The 16,452-nt window shown below is 40.8% G+C and overlaps 2 protein-coding genes across 2 annotated transcripts; one reads left to right on the forward strand and one right to left on the reverse strand.

The window, feature by feature from the left end:
- Positions 1 to 2,410: 2,410 nt before the first annotated feature.
- Positions 2,411 to 5,866, forward strand: ucp1 (uncoupling protein 1). Its single transcript, XM_063475222.1, has 6 exons — positions 2,411 to 2,536; positions 2,758 to 2,956; positions 3,422 to 3,619; positions 3,708 to 3,809; positions 5,103 to 5,283; positions 5,752 to 5,866. The coding sequence occupies exons 1-6, from the start codon at positions 2,411 to 2,413 to the stop codon at positions 5,864 to 5,866; spliced, it is 921 nt and encodes a 306-aa protein (XP_063331292.1).
- A 485-nt stretch (positions 5,867 to 6,351) lies between these two features.
- On the reverse strand, positions 6,352 to 16,452 carry elmod2 (ELMO/CED-12 domain containing 2). Its single transcript, XM_063475223.1, has 9 exons — positions 16,320 to 16,452; positions 14,212 to 14,359; positions 14,092 to 14,120; positions 13,011 to 13,108; positions 12,799 to 12,928; positions 12,307 to 12,440; positions 8,427 to 8,495; positions 8,152 to 8,285; positions 6,352 to 7,232 (listed from the first exon to the last, which is right to left on the reverse strand). Exons 2-9 carry the CDS (start codon positions 14,354 to 14,356, stop codon positions 7,075 to 7,077), a joined length of 897 nt encoding a protein of 298 aa, XP_063331293.1. The 5' UTR covers positions 14,357 to 14,359; positions 16,320 to 16,452; the 3' UTR covers positions 6,352 to 7,074.

Raw genomic sequence — 16,452 nt, forward strand, 5'->3', positions numbered from 1 at the left:
TTCTGACCAGAGAACTACTGCTCGCTGAATATTTTCTCTTTTTTTTTATCTGCAAAACTTAGAGATGGCTGTGTGGGGAAAATCGCTGTAGACCAGCAGTTACTGAAATACTGTTGGTAACAGATTACTGTACTACTCTGCGCGGCTGGGTTGTTCGGTGTTTTTGATTGTCTGTGGTGAAAGAGTACATGAATGTGTACTCTTTTACTCAGTTACAGTTCGTCTCTTTCTCCCTCCTGGACAACACGCAGTGGGGCTGTGGCCTAGGTTAACCAATCACAGCTCACTGAGCTCATTTACAACAGGACTTTCTGCTGATTGTGAGGATTGTCTCTTCTCAGACAAATGATAGAGCTATAAATAATTAATCTATTAGAATTTGTTTTCTTCAGGCTGCCATGGAAGACATTTTACTTGCATTTTCTTACACTCCCTCTAATGCTCACCATCATAAGTATATATACACATGTACGGGCATTTCAGCTGTGATTTATAATTATCTTATATAGGGAGGAACAGAAAAGGCTTGAGTTTCTCCATTCAGTTCTATTTATCTAACTCAATCCAACATTTTTTCATCTGCAGTGTTTATTAATAGTGTACTTTTTAGATTGCCATTACTTTTTGCAATTTCATGCCATGGTTAGCACTGTTGCCTCACAGCAGTAAGTTCCTGGGGCTTCTCTGTGTGGAGATTGCATGTTCTGTGGGTTCTCTGTTAGGGTTAGGCTCATCAGGGATTGTAACTTCACTGAATTGCTGTCGGTCTGTGTTAGCCCTGTGTCACACTGTCCAGGGTATACCCTGCATCTTGCCCTGAGTAATGATGAAATGCAGATATAAGCTCTCTAAATATAGAGATATATCTGTAAGCTCTCTGAACATCACCGTACAAACAAAAAAGGACTGAATTGAACTGGAAATACTCGGTGTAACTAAAGGTGCTGCAGTTTAATACAACACTGCAATGAATCTAATTTAATGAAAGTTGTTAAGCTTTAGTTGAAACAGTTTTTCAGGGGTATTTATTCAGTCTTGTAGAGGGTAGTTTGTGGTGTGCTCAAACCAATATGCAGAAAAAATGTTTAAAAACTAAAAATAATTTAATGGCAAAAGAGATCTGATGATAATAAACTTAATGGCGATAGTTTTAACATAGGGCTGTCGAATGGGACAGCATTAGTAAACGTTATGTGGGAATAATTCTGAATGTTTTTCTTGTCTTTGCTCTTTTTCTAAGAATCTACATTTTTCCTTACTGTTACGTACATACACCATGTGTGATGTTATGAACAGGAGTGACTGCTGGCAAACTGCTGAGAGGCCAAACATGGTGTGATGTAAAGTTCTTATCAGCTTCACTGTGAACTTCAGTCGCCAGCTGACGTCACCACACTCCCACTTCGCCCCCCGCCCCCCAAAAAATGCACATCTTTAACATGAAATGTAAAAGCTGTTAGACTGAGACAGATAATAGAAATCATAAATGAGGGGTAACAGAGCAAAAACTGTATGACACAACAATGCTGCTGATAGCACAGAGGGGTAATTTGCTGTGAGGCTCGACCATAAAGTCTGTGGAACAGATCGAGATTTAGCCGGTCAGCTCCGAACGCTGTTGATCACAAGCTTTTTGCTGTCATTGGCTGAGAGGGGAGACGAGCCTCTGGTGAACCCTGATACCGATCTGTTATCGCTGCTGCTTGTGGCACACAGTTCATATGAACAGTTTAATAATTATTGAGACAATATTAAAGTCAGTTACAGATCCTGGATAGAAGAAAAATCCGATGATAAACAAATTCTACCAAGTGTACGTTATGTTCATGAAAGCATGAACATAACGTTTAGAAAGATCGTCATCAATTGTGACATCTGTGGAAATTTGGATAGAAATAATCTTGCGTTTCACACAGTCAAAAAACGGGGAAGTTATATGGTTGTTTTTCTGTGTGAGGTGACTTGAACATTGACTTTCTGACAGTCTGTGGACTTTGAGTTGACCCAGGTGTACAGGAGTACACAGTAACGCCTCTCTGAGGATGTCATAAAAACGCCAGCCAGAAAACACAAATCCACAGCAAATGATGAGTCTTTCCTTCCTGCTGAGTGGGGCCCGGTGTGGATTTTAATCTGACCAATCACATCCTGCACTGTACCAAAAAACCCACCCGAGGATCAAAAGGAAATTTCAATTTCGGACCACAATCGTAAGTGTGTTTCATGTCTCGAGCATCAGTCCACTTTGATTATTGATTAACCTTTCATTTAAACAGACAAATGATTTGTACAAGAGGTTAAAGTTTATGTGGTTGCTTTCTAGAAGAGAATCTTACACTGATTTTTTTATTTAATTGGTATTTCTGTGCCTGTGCGTGGATGCGTACCTGTCGTCCCAGCAGTAGGAAACATGGTAGGACTTAAACCCTCAGACATTCCTCCTCCTTTGGGTGTGAAGATGGCGAGTGCTGGAGCAGCAGCCTGTATAGCCGACATGGTCACATTCCCTCTGGACACAGCCAAAGTCAGACTACAGGTACTAACTGTGCTATCAATATGATCTTTAGCCGGTCTTGCTTTGCTGTAGCCTACTGTGGGACACAGCGTGATGTTTGCCTTATTGACGAAGAAGTCAACTTTGTCCACTTCAGCACCCTTCAGTCAAACGTCTTCACCTTTCTGAACCGTTTGGTCTTAAGCTTTCTGCTGCTGCTCCGTAAAGCTGGTTTTAACTTTGAGGACAATGTGTGACCCCAGATTCAAGGAGAGAAGAAGGCAGTGGGGGACATCCGCTACAGAGGGGTGTTTGGGACCATCAGCACCATGATCCGAACAGAAGGGCCCAAGTCTCTGTATAATGGTCTGGTTGCTGGGCTGCAGAGACAGCTGTGCTTTGCCTCCGTCAGAATCGGCCTCTATGACAACGTTAAAAATTTCTACACCGGTGGCAAAGACAGTAAGTTGTTGCCTTTTCATTTATTTAAGTTACTTAAACTTTCATAATTGTTCTAACTGGTGACAGTCGTGATTTCGAGATTTAATATCCAGCTGTCAAAAATCAAAAAGATGTTTATCATATAGATGCAGTCGGTCTTATATTCCCTTAGATAAGGAATTCAGATAAAGGAAAGCTTCATTTTAAAAATAAAAAAAGTGGGGAGAGTGAAGGAAGGCTATTTCTTGCAGACAAACATGCAATAGATAATTTACGCAGAACAGAGGCTTTTCAAATCTGATAAGTTAAACAAGATTTAGGGAAAGTGTTATCTCTCTTAAATCTTATCTCCCTCTTGAAACCGATAAAGGATTCTTGCAGTCTGGGTTGTTGAAGCCGTTTCTTATCTTCCTTGTTAAAACTGATACTAAAATTAGAAGTTCTCAAGCCTGTTGTTAAAATAACTGAGTCTTTGCCTCTCTCCAGACGCTAGTGTACTGGTACGTATCCTGGCTGGCTGCACCACAGGCGCCATGGCGGTGTCCTTTGCGCAGCCCACCGACGTGGTCAAGGTTCGATTCCAAGCCCAGATGAATCTGGACGGAGTGGCCCGCCGCTACAGCAGCACCATGCAGGCTTACAGACACATCTTCCAACACGAGGGCCTGCGTGGGCTCTGGAAAGGTACCTTCTTTGAGTGTTGCCCATTATTAAAAAAAGACAACACAAAACATCCTTTATCAGTAATGATTAAAGTATCCGTTTCCCTCAGGAACATTACCCAACATCACAAGAAACGCCCTGGTAAACTGCACAGAGCTGGTTACATACGACCTGATAAAGGAGGCCATCCTTAGACACAAGCTGTTGTCAGGTGAGGTCAGCTCACGGTTGTTTGCCTGAGCTACACAAACCCACATTCACAAAAACAGAGTCCCCGGGCAGTGTTGGGAAGGTTACTTTTAAAATGTATTCCATTACAGAATACTGAATACATGCCCCCAAAATGTATTCCGTAACGTATTCCGTTACGTTACTCAATGAGGGTAACGTATTCTGAATACTTTGGATTACTTAATATATTATCATGCTGTTTACAACTACGTGAATGTACTATTGCTGTGATTTATTACTGTTACTGAAGGTCCGCGGCTCCGAACCGTAGTAAAGGGACATCTGGCTAATACGGTGGGTTCCGTGTCGGGTTCGTAGCTGAAAACTAGCTTTACTTTGTTGTCTTGGTCAACTTTGCTAGCGAGAGACAGAGAGAGGCGTTGAAAGGCTGCTCCAACGGAACTTATTTTTTTCCGGAGGAAAACACGAACACAGCGTACAGTCGAGTCTTAATAGCTTACTTACAAATGGGCTCGTCAGGCACTCTTCTTGGCTGCAGTGGTTATTATTATATTTACATGCTTCCAGCTCCCGTTTTTGCTCCGTGACAGCTCGGACTTTTCCTTTCTCTCCCTCCTTCGCTCACAGACACATAACGTGTATGGTAGTCCATTCTCGCTGCAGCACGGACTACACTGCCCATGAGGCTACATTCTTTAGGGCCATGCCTGTAGCATTCTGCCTTTTAGCTTAGCACAACAACAACAACAACAAAAAAGCGCTCTCTCACCCAGGAAACACGCAGAGAGAGAGAGCGTCACCCTGTAACCATGGCAACCGTAACGCTGCCGCCTGGAACAACAGAGCGTAGCTGTCAAACAAACCCAAACAATCCTGACCCGCCACAATATGAAACAGGAAAGTACCGCCGTGTAATCCATTTATTTCAACAAACTGTATTCTGAATACCACCTTTTTAAACGGTAACTGTAACGGAATACAGTTACTCATATTTTGTATTCTAAATACGTAACGGCGGTACATGTATTCCGTTACTCCCCAACACTCTTCCTGGGAGACTGCTGATTGGGCAAAAAATCCACACACCCTCTCACCTCTTTAACTGATACCAGCACAACAGGCTCCTACAGTACAGGACACGGTGTATTTTCTCTTTATGGTGCAGTGAGTACAATAGCAATATATTAGCATTTATCTCTAGAACTTATATTGCCCCATTCAGACGATTGCGCAATCCACTGACATGTTTTTCTATATCGCACAGCTGAGAACAAAGACCCTCTTGTAATCTTTTCCCCAACTCTGTCCTCAGACAATCTGCCGTGCCACTTTGTGTCTGCGTTTGGCGCCGGCTTCGTTACCACAGTGATCGCCTCCCCAGTAGACGTGGTAAAGACGAGATACATGAACTCACCACCGGGCCAGTATAAGAGCGCCGTTAACTGTGCCTGGACCATGTTAACTAAAGAGGGGCCAACAGCATTCTACAAAGGGTAAGCCTCTTCACCTGCGCCGCCAACGACAAACTCTTTAAGAGATCCAAATATCGATACTTTTATATCCTTCACGTTCAGTATGGAGCCCACTGAATTAAATCGGGATAAATGGAAAAATATTCTTCAGGCATACAATATGAAAAATGTCTGAGTCTTTTTGTGTTGACTGATTCTTCTACTCTATAGCGCCTTTAAAAAAAAAAGGTGAAATGAGAGGTGTGTTTTGTTAACTCATTATTGTGTAAAGTAATCCAGTGGTCATTAAAAAATGTTCACAATTTGCAAATTGATGATGATTCATCTCATAAATCATGATTATGCTCTCCTCTAAATAACATGACATTATAAGTTAAAAGTATTGGTATCGGCAATACTGGCCTTGGTATCGGTATCAATCCCAAAAAATTGCAGTATTGCATGACACACAATTTCATTTTTTCACTCTTCACTTTTTCCATTTTGTAGATTCGTGCCATCATTCCTGAGGTTGGGATCGTGGAACATCGTGATGTTCGTCTCCTTCGAACAAATCAAAAGAGCCATGATGGTCACAAAGCAGAGGATTGAAGTGGTTAATTGAGATTCCTCAGTCAAAGTTTGACTGTAATATCTGAACCACAACCGGACTGCCACCTGAATGAGGAAACCCTAGTAACTATAATTTCTTGTGTTAGCCTTATTCAACAAATCCACTGTCCTGTGGTGAGAAAGGCGGAAATCCTTTGTTGAAAAAGGATCGCCTCCTGAAAAAGTATTGACTTTATGTGCATGAGGAGACACAGCCTTCTCCTTTTATATTTATAATTTGCCACAGTAAGCCCATTCCAGATGTCATGGAAGGGAATATTACAGAAACATGCCAAGTTTGCACTGAGCCCTGTATGACTAAACCTGTCAGTTTTATACGTTAGCTAGCTTAAAGCAGTGTGCCTTTACACTGAACGACTGGTACCCATAATAAAGCATAAAAGGATGTGTTTATGCAGGTCCTGAATTTACCAGACTTGTTTTACACAAGCAGCTGTGGTTTGTTTTTGCCTTTTAAACACATGGACACGAAGCACATTTCAAAACAAATCTGCATTTACTAACTTGGAGTGAGTGAGATGTGAGTCGTTACATACATTCCTCAAATGTAAACCCACGGCATAAAAAGATCAGGTCATAAAAATTCAGCATCAGTCTAAAGATACACAACGTTATGAAAACAGGAGCTTAGTATAGTTTAGAGTTCCACATCACTAACAGTACATTTTACAGTACAGATCAATGACATCAGTGGGGACACGTTAAATCATGCAAGACTTTTAAGCTGACAGCACCACAAGAGGATAAATAAAGTGGAAATCACTCCTCACATCAAGTTTTAGCCATTATCTCTTAACATAAACTTCAAATTCCTGAGCAGGACTTCTGTCCTTTCCTGTCTTTAAATATAACAATTTGGCTGCTTGCTCACTCAAAGTGCTTAAAGCCTCACAAAACGACGGATCCGTTACTTTCTCTACAGTCCTCTTTGTGATCGAAAGCCCTCTGGAATGGTCGTTTTTGAGGTACAGGGTGTTGGATTTGTGCTCAGTTTGAGAAACTTTAAATATCATTACAACAATGATACGTGCGTTATGAATGAACCACAAAACCAAACACAAGAGGATTTATTGTTTTAGATCTTGTCTGGAGGGGCCGAACAGTATTCAGTCTGCTTTTAGGGTTTTAATGCTCAGCTACGTTTACGAGGAACTTTCCTGCTTCTCCTTCTACCCAATCGTAACATCGTGAAAAATGCTTTTAGTTCTTGGAGCCGACAGTCAATGTGAGACACACACCAGGGTCCTGTAGGTGTGTCCTGATTATGTTATGGAATTTTTCTCTGTATTGGTTGAACTGCATGATGCTCTCGGGTTCTTCTGCCACCCAGAACTTATCGAATTCATACGCCAGATAGCCTGTAAGGAGGAAAGACACATTTTTGAAAAATGTACCTTCTATCAGAAAATGTTTTTGTTTGTATACACTCACCAGGCAACTTCCTTAGATACACCTGTTCAACTGCTCATTACTGCATATCTAATCGGCTGATCACATGGCAGCAACTCAATTAGGCATTTAGACATGCTCCAAGTGGCCTACTGAAGTTCAAATTGTGACTTAAGTGACTTTTTAAGTGACTTTAAATGTGAACTGGCTAGCAGTGCCAGATGGACTGGTCTGTTTCAGAAACTGCTGATCTGCTGGGATTTTTCCACACAACCATCTTTGAGTTTAAAAGAGAGGAAATATTCAGGGGTCACCAAAATTGGACAACAGAAGAAGATTGGAAAATGTCGCCTGATCTGATGAGTCTCGATTTCTGCTGCACCCCACCTCAGGCTGCTGCTGGTGGTGTAATATTTCCTAGGCACATTTTCTTGGCTCCTTTGTACCAGCTGGGCATCATTTAAACACCACAACCTACCTGAGTATTATTCCTGACCATGTCCACCCCTTTATGATCACAGTGTTCCCATCTACTGATGGCTGCTTCCAGCAGATAACACATTATGACACAAAGATCAGACCATCTCAAAGTGGCTTCTTACACATGACACTGAGGTCACTGTACAAAAATCCACTGTCACAGTCACACTGGCATCATGGATGTATTTTCGACAAATCTGCAACAACAGTGTGACGCCATCATGTCAATATGGACCAAAATCTGAGAAATGTTTCCAGCACTTCATTGCCATGAAGAATTACAGCAGCTGTGAAGCCAGAGAGGGGTCCAACCCAAGATTAGCAATCTTGCGACTGCACCTAATGAAGTCACCGGTGAGTGTATAATCAGACGCACAGAAGAAAAAGCAGTGTGATTCGACTACTCACAGTACAGCTGATGAAAGTGCTGGAGCTCAGGCGTGCCCTGCACTGCGTTGTAGAAATGTGGTTTCAAAGCGCCACTCTTTAGCAGGCTGTAAGCCATCTCTGTCAAGTTGATCCCAACTATTGCATAGGAATACCTTTAAAAAACAAAAAAGTATAAAGTGCACCGTAGAAATGACATACTGTGCATACGGAAAACATAATTTCAAAAAATGAATAAAGTCTACATCATGTGACACAAACACCAGTGGAAGGTATATGAATCGAAGGTCTCTTACCCTAGTTTAGGATGGTTTGCATGAGACAACACCTGCCGAGCCTCCGCTGTGTAGTTTTCACTGAAAAAACTGCAAAGAGCCAAACAAATTAAGAGTTTATTTACGGTCTTTTGTTAACCAATAAACATGACGTCAAACAGAGTCTGCATGATTAAACATGTTGAGGTCACATCATTCTGACCTACAGCTTTTAAAAATAAAGTTAATGTGTGTTTGACTGGTGCTGCTTTAATAATCTGACACATCGCTTGTCATTTTGTGTCCTCTTGTCATCATCAGTCGAAAGAACAAGTCAAACGAACGACTGACGTGTTGGGGGTTGCCCTTAAAGTCCTTCAACCTCAAAGTCAAGCCTGTCTGACATGCTGTCAGGCTCTCTTTGTCCTGTTGAATACTGGTTCTGCTGGCCCATTATTCAATACTTGGAGGTGGAGGTGTTATGACAGTGCACTGACTGTTTCTTTTTATAATCCTCATTAACGTTCTCTTCTTTTCTTTTAAACCCCTCCTACAGCTGACTGGCTGTAGAAGCCAACCTGCATGCATTTAAAGTCAGAGGTGGTAAAACAGCCACCTCTACTCCATCAGCACCACTTTTGTCTTTAGTTGCCATCTCTAGCATTGTTTAATTATTTTTCGCTGAGTTGGGAGCTACTGACAGTCCTTCTTTTCAGTCTTTGTTTCAAATATTATTTTATAGTTCACCTATAAAATAGGCGTCAAAGCCCTCTCCTTCTTGTGTTTGTTTCTGCCGGGGCTCCCATCTACCTTACTTGGTGAGGTTTTGTGAGTAATTATTGTTGTACCCTAAAAATTATATGTTGGTTTACACTGAGCCATGGATTTGGAGTGGAACAGTTTACCTTATACGTAAAGCTTCTTCAACATTTTGCCCTTTGAGCTGTATTTACAACCACCTTTAATAATCTATGTAAGCTGAGGTAATTAAAAGTATTTCTCATCAAAACTTGAGTGGAATATAATCTTGAGCTTCTTGTGTGTGGATCGGTTTAATCATTAAAACAAGAGAGCCTACCAAATATAAACATTCAGCAAATTCAGCCAAAAAGCACCTGATGGGGAAAAAAAATGTTTCCAAGAATCCTCAAATTTCATTACAAAACCGGTAACAGCTGATCTGTGTCAAAGTTCATGCATCTATAATCAGACAGATTGCACAAACATGACCTGCACAACAGGCGTTCCAGGAAAAACTGTTTGCTGTCCAATAAAAGAAACGTCACAGATTAGACTTTGCCAATAGGTACAGAGGCAAAGACCAGGACTTTAGTGCGCTGTGGACACACTGATCAAAGAGAGAGTGGTTGGGGCAAAAAAAAAAAAAAAAAAAAAAAAGTACACATGTTTCGTGCTGACCAATAGTGTCTTCTTGGGAAAAGAGCATATAAACTGTGAAAACCTTTCTGAGAACTTTGTGGTCTCAGAAAGTGGGCAGGTTGCAGTTCTTGATTCAACTATGACAGAGTTCTTCAAAAGGATGATGATTCTAAGTAAACAAGTAAATCCACCAAATAATGTCAGACAGAGGAGAAATGGAGCGTTTTGGAACGGCCTAGAAAAAACACAGATTTAATCCCCCTAAAATGTAGGGGGGAAGAAAATGGAGGAAACCTATGGGCTCAAAATGTGGTCATAAATATTTTGTACTTGTAAATCAGTTTTGTACTTGTAAATCAGGATTTGTATGTGTAAAAAGAATTTGCGTGTGTGTAAAAAAGATTTGTGTGTGTGTAAAAAAGATTTGTGTGTGTGTAAAAAAGATTTGTATGTGTAAAAAGAATTTGTGTGTGTGTAAAAAAGATTTGTATGTGTAAAAAGAACTTGTGTGTGTGTAAAAAAAATTTGTGTGTGCGTAAAAAAAATTTGTGTGTGGACTTAGCCAAAAATCCCCTGCAAGTTACAAGTACGCATTTTGACCCTATTTTTCTTCCTTTCATCTGATTGGTCAATGTCATGTCAATCACAAATGTAACAATCCAATCAGAGAACAGATGGGTTTGGCTGTCGGAGGGGCACTTTTTTGAACTGCAGGTCCTTGAAGGGAATAAATGCCCTTTTACATGCCAACCCAGCGTTTCCCTTCATCAACACGAAGGAAAACAGTCTGTGGTCGTCCGAGTTTGGTGATTTTTGTGTCACAGGTCTACGTGTTTAATACAGGGACTTCCACAGCCTTTTCAACAGCGCTGCGGACCGCGGGCGGGCAGTGTTTTGGAAATGACAGTCTTCATTACAAAGCTTTCTTCGTTATGAATTAGCATACATGTTTTTATTGAACATTTGAAGAACTAGCAAAAAACCCCCAGAAACTCTTGTAGAGGACATAAAGTCAGAGATAGAAACGACAAGGAGCAGGTGCATCTAGTACAGGTAGAGCTGCTGCAAAAACCCACAGAGCCCAGCAGCCAGCGCAACAAATTCTGGATCCTTAGCTTTTAGTTAGCATTAGCAGCACATCCTGCGTCTGATGTGAAAGGACTTTTATGCTGCGCACTGTGACTCACAGCAATGGTCCCGGGTCAGCCCTGACTTTGTGTTAAACTAATCCTAAAGTAATAATGGTATTTCTAACCACTGACATACCACAACTTTATCCTTTCAACAGCTGCTGAAAGTTAGCGGACCTAGCTGCTATCGGATATTTATATAGAGATCCTCCAGCTTCAAACTGTATTACCCTTCAAGGACCTGCAGTTCAAAAAAGTGCCCCTCCGACAGCCAAACCCATCTGTCCTCTGATTGGATTGTTACATTTGTGATTGACATGACATTGACCAATCAGATGAAAGGAAGAAAAATGGGGTCAAAATGCGTACTTGTAACTTGCAGGGTTTTTTTGGCTAAGTCCACACACAAATCTTTTTTACGCACACACAAATCTTTTTGCACACACAAATCTTTTTTACACACACACAAATCTTTTTTACACATACAAATCTTTTTTACACACACACAAATTCTTTTTACACATACAAATCCTGATTTACAAGTACAAAACTGATTTACAAGTACAAAATATTTATGACCACATTTTGAGCCCATAGAAACCCAGAAGCACTTCAACACCGAATAAAGGAATTTCCTGTGGAAGAGTGAAAAATCTCAACAAGCCGACATCAGAGATTCATAATGTCCCTCACAAGTTATTTCTGCTGAACGAAGCAAAACAAGCTCCTCATGACAAAGGAGTTCTTCCTTTTTCTGTACAGGGATAACATAGAATGATATTTTTGTTCATTCGCTTTGCGATTGTGATCAAGTGCATCACCTTTATCGACAGGCATTTCATCAAACAGGTTCTGCTTGTTCAACTATGTCAAAATCCATTTTATTTATACTATTTTTTCATGACTACACTGTGCTTCAGTGCACGCTTTACAGCAGGTACACACAGGTTAAACAGCCATGAGGAAGCTGAAGTCGATAAAAACATTCACTTCTCCTGTTTCACAGTATTTAATAATTTGCCTGAGAGGCCTTTAAAAACTGCACCTGTAAAAAATGTTTGTTTGCAGCCGTTTGAACTCCTGGTTCAAACCATGAAATTCTTCTGCAGCTCTCTTCTTGTGAGAATAGGATGAACCCAGAACCTCAGTTTCTTCCTTTAATTGTTCAGAAACATCAGGACCAGCTCATCATTGCTTGATGTCGACTATTTATTTTTTTTTTGGGGGGGGGGGGGGGGGGGGGAGACTGTGGGGGTTTTTTGCAAATATTTTTGTAAAATCGCAACATTTTTGGTGTGTACATAAATGTACCACGACAAGTTCACATCCCAAAAAAATTCTGAATTTTGTGTTGTTGTTTTTTTTGCAATGAACTCGATGTTTGAAGGCCTTTACACTGGTACTGTACTCACACAAGGTTGATCAGGCCCAGCAGGCCCATCCCTCTGAAATCAGTCTTGGGGTCCTCCCCTTGGAATCCAATGTCTCCCCACTGTTTGGTTATCCTGGACTCCAGCTTGACTGTTGGCATCAAAAGGTCCCAAAGCTAAACACACACACACACACACAAACAAACAAACAAAAACGCATGATCAAATCCGTCCACTACAATAACTTGGAAGTACAACGTTGCCTAATATGACCCTGTGCCCGCATTTTAGACTCCCATCCAGCAACTTACCATGTTTCTATGCTGATGTGATGTTAGACCGTGGTATTATCTTCACTATGTCAATCGATGTTTTAAAAAAAATCCTGAATGTTACTTTTACTAATGTGCAGAAATAATAATAAAACATATTTTTCCTTAGTTTACAAATCTTGGTTCAAATCTTATCTTAGCAGAAAGCCTGTGCAAATGGACACAGCTTCACTGCTATTGCTCTAGGAGCAGGAATCCATACCTTCAAAAGCATGGCCTCGTGTTCAGGGTTGTCTGAGCTGAAGACTTCCTTTCTCAAGTCTTCTACAGATATATACAAGCTGCTGTATCCTGTTATCTGCAGCAGGCAGATGTGGAGGCTCTCTTTGAACCTGCAACGGAAGATCAATTCAATCACATTCAAAAATCACTCTTACATCAAAGAATTGCAGCTGACAGGCAAAGTAACCTTACTTGGGATCTTTTGCAGGTTTGATGTTCTTCACTTTCATAATTTGATCCACACATTGCTCTAAGCTATCCTTAGTGGTTTCCAATGCTCCTCTTAAAACCTGCAGAGGAAGAGCGCATGCTAAAGTTATAGCACAGAGAGCTACCAGACAGAAATCTGGCGCAAATGCTTTTAGGTCATTTACAACCACAGTGAAAATGACTGTTTTTTCAAAGTCAACCTCAGAAAAAGAAAAAGATGACACAGCTAATCTCTTCTTGCACCTGGACAGACTATTGATCTGAAAATGCTTACAAAGCCATATACACAGGCATGACATGTGTAATCAGTTCACCTAAACTTGGCTAGGGTAGTGAAAGATAAAGCAATGATTAAGCTCAGGGGATATACTGCGCAATAAAAGATAAAGAGGTCAATAGTGAAGGAAAGGGTGATTCCTTTCCACATCTGTGGGCTTGGAAAGCTTTCAAATTACTTGAAAATCCACAATGCTCCAGTCCTGAGGAGTTTATTACACATATCTACACATTCTTAGTCTCCAAATATTCAATATTTTTTCAAATGTTTGACACCCAACATCTTTTACTGGCCTGACAGTGCTAAAAGTGGTGAGATAACAGATTTTATTTGTGACAGTGCTGAAACGTAAACTGGAAAAGAGTCCTAAAAAACACATATGCACGCCTATAAAAGCGTGTAGCTTTTAAGAATGTGAGTCTTTAAAAAAAAAAAAACCGGTCTGTACATATGCACCTAATATATTACCTTTTTTTCCATTATGGCCTATATCAAATAACTACTAACAACTAAATTTAAACTAAATGTTGTAAAAAAATGCACATCTGATACAAAGATCATCAACGATATTTGATTTCAGCCACATGAAAACAAAATCAGACAAGCACACCCCCAGCATTAAGGAGCTGCAACAGGAAATCAGAGGATCTGAACAGATTATCAGGATCATTGCCAATTAATGTTTGTGCAGACCCACTGTTTGTCTTTTAACAATATAAAACAATTAGTTCAGAACTACTGAAGGTAAGCCCGAAAGAAAAGCCAACAGTGGTAGAAGGTTCTTACCTTGTTCTTTGATGACTGAAGAGAGTACTCTGCAGGAGGACACAAGAAGCACATTAACACTGCAGAGAAAATGTGTACTTGGATGCAGACGTAGAGCAGATTTGGGATGATTTAACGCACCTGCTTTTGTAGTCCTGGCTGCCCCTGGCTTGTGTCCAGAGCATATTCTCTGCAGCTCACATGTCCCCGTTACTTGTCTGATGAGCCATTTCAACCAGTATCTCAGGAAGGATGTGTAGACATACTCCCAGATATATCCAAACATGTTCTAGGACATAAACAGGGAAAGGTTCAAGATTACTACGCTGCGAGAAATATCCTAAAAATATCCTAAACTATTCTGGAGTGTAAGTTAACAGAGGTGGAGGAAGTACAGCTTTCAGTATATTAAAACCGCCACCTTGTACAAGAACAAACCCTGTGATGAAGTTTTACTTAGATAATCACATTTCAGAATTCAAATAGCTTTTATTAGTAAGGGTGAAAGGGAAGGTTCACAATATGCAGTGAGTCCTGCGATGATGTACGGTTTGGTGGCGATAATTAAAAGATAGAAGGCAGAGCTGAAGATGTTAAGGTTTTCATTGGGAGTGACCAGAATGGACCAGATTAGCAATGAGCACATCAGTACATCTGAGTTTTAGCGGTTTGGAGACAGAGATAGACAGGCAAGACTGAGATGGTTTGGACATATGCAGAGGAGGGAAAAATGGTGTTAAAGATGGAGCTGCCTGGGAACAAGAAAACAGGAAAGCCACAGAGTAGATTCATGAAGTAGCGAAGGAGAACATGCAGAGGGTTGGGTGTGACAAAGGCAGATGATCCACTGTGGCATCTACTAAAAGGAAAAGCCGAAAGATGCAGGCGACATGTCTGTATTCGTGTTTACCTACTAAAGTATAAATGAAAAAATAAACTAAGAAGCTAAATTATTAGTGCATTGGTGTGGTTACAGCTCATTAAGCAGAAGCTAATCTAATTCAGTTTTTTGTTTTGTTTTGTTTTTAATGAAAGAGGGCACTTTTTACAATGCAAACCAGTCTTATTCTGAAGCACTAAACGGCATCAAACTGAGAACAGCTTCTTATTTTTGTCCTCCCTTTCGCATACACGAGCAGATTATTACTTCAATTCTGATTTATTTACATAGCGATAACGTTTGGCTCAAGGTACTGTAAGATAAGACCCTACAGTATTGGAGCAATCAAGCGACTATGAGCAAGCACTTTTGTGACAGTTGGAGGGAGACAGGACAAAAGGTACACTATGGGATAGAGAACACACAAATTTAAGGACAAGCACTATATAAACATTTGGGAGTAAAAAGAGGTGAGTGAAGAAGAAGTGCTGAGTGCATCACAGGAGGTCCTACAGCAGTCTGGGCCTGTTGCAGCATCACTAAGGAATACGTCAGTGATAGCTGATCCAGCCCTAAATATAACCTTTATGAAAAAGAACATTTTTAAGTCTAATCTTTATTATTATTAATATTTTTGTTGTTGTTGTTGTTTTTATGGACATGGAGTATATTGTGTTCTAGTGCAAAGACATCAATTGATATATTTTAGTGCTAAAATACACAATTTAACCAACACTTTTATGACACAGTGGATAAATGCACGTGAATATTACAGGCAAATAAGTTATTCCAACACCTCTAACTTATATTGAACTTTGGATTTGATGGATTTTGGTTCCTGAGTTGGACTCATGTTGCAGATGCACTTCACTGCCGTCTGTCACAGTGACAGTGGCAGTGACCACGTTTTTGGAGCCACTGAGGAAGTACTCTGATACAAGCAGAGTAATCTATTGCTCAGTGCAAGACATGATTAGTTAATCGTGGGTCATCGCCACATGCGAATTAACATCCAACAATAAAAGCGCTGAGTGGGTATGAGAGAAGAGCCCACGCTCCTACAGCCAAAACAATGGCTAGCACTGATGCTAATGCTAAGTTCGGACATACGTGGTCATTCAGTTTATTTACAGACACTCTGGGAGTTTAACGGGGCTTTTGAAAGCGGTGCATGTTGATGCTAGCGAAGTGGTAGTGAGCCACTTTTGATATTAATTAAGTAAAGGAGCACACCGGCTTCTAAATCCCCCCGAATGACCCGGTTCAGACAACAGGTTGTCATTGTCATTCGTCTGACTGGTAGCTAGCAACACCACGCTAACCTACTTTAAGTTTCGTACGAGTAGCTGATGCGTTGGGCAGTATTTACCGTGAGGGAGTGGTGATGCTCGTCTTACTCTCCAGTCGTAGGGAAAGCGATGCCAGACCCAGGATACAGTCTAACTTATCCGCAGACGGGTGGTAAGGTTAGCGGCGGTTCGCCTGACAACAGGCTGGCTGTG

The sequence above is a fragment of the Pelmatolapia mariae genome, linkage group LG6 (genome assembly GCF_036321145.2).
Source record: "Pelmatolapia mariae isolate MD_Pm_ZW linkage group LG6, Pm_UMD_F_2, whole genome shotgun sequence".
Classification (NCBI taxonomy): Eukaryota; Metazoa; Chordata; class Actinopteri; order Cichliformes; family Cichlidae; genus Pelmatolapia; species Pelmatolapia mariae.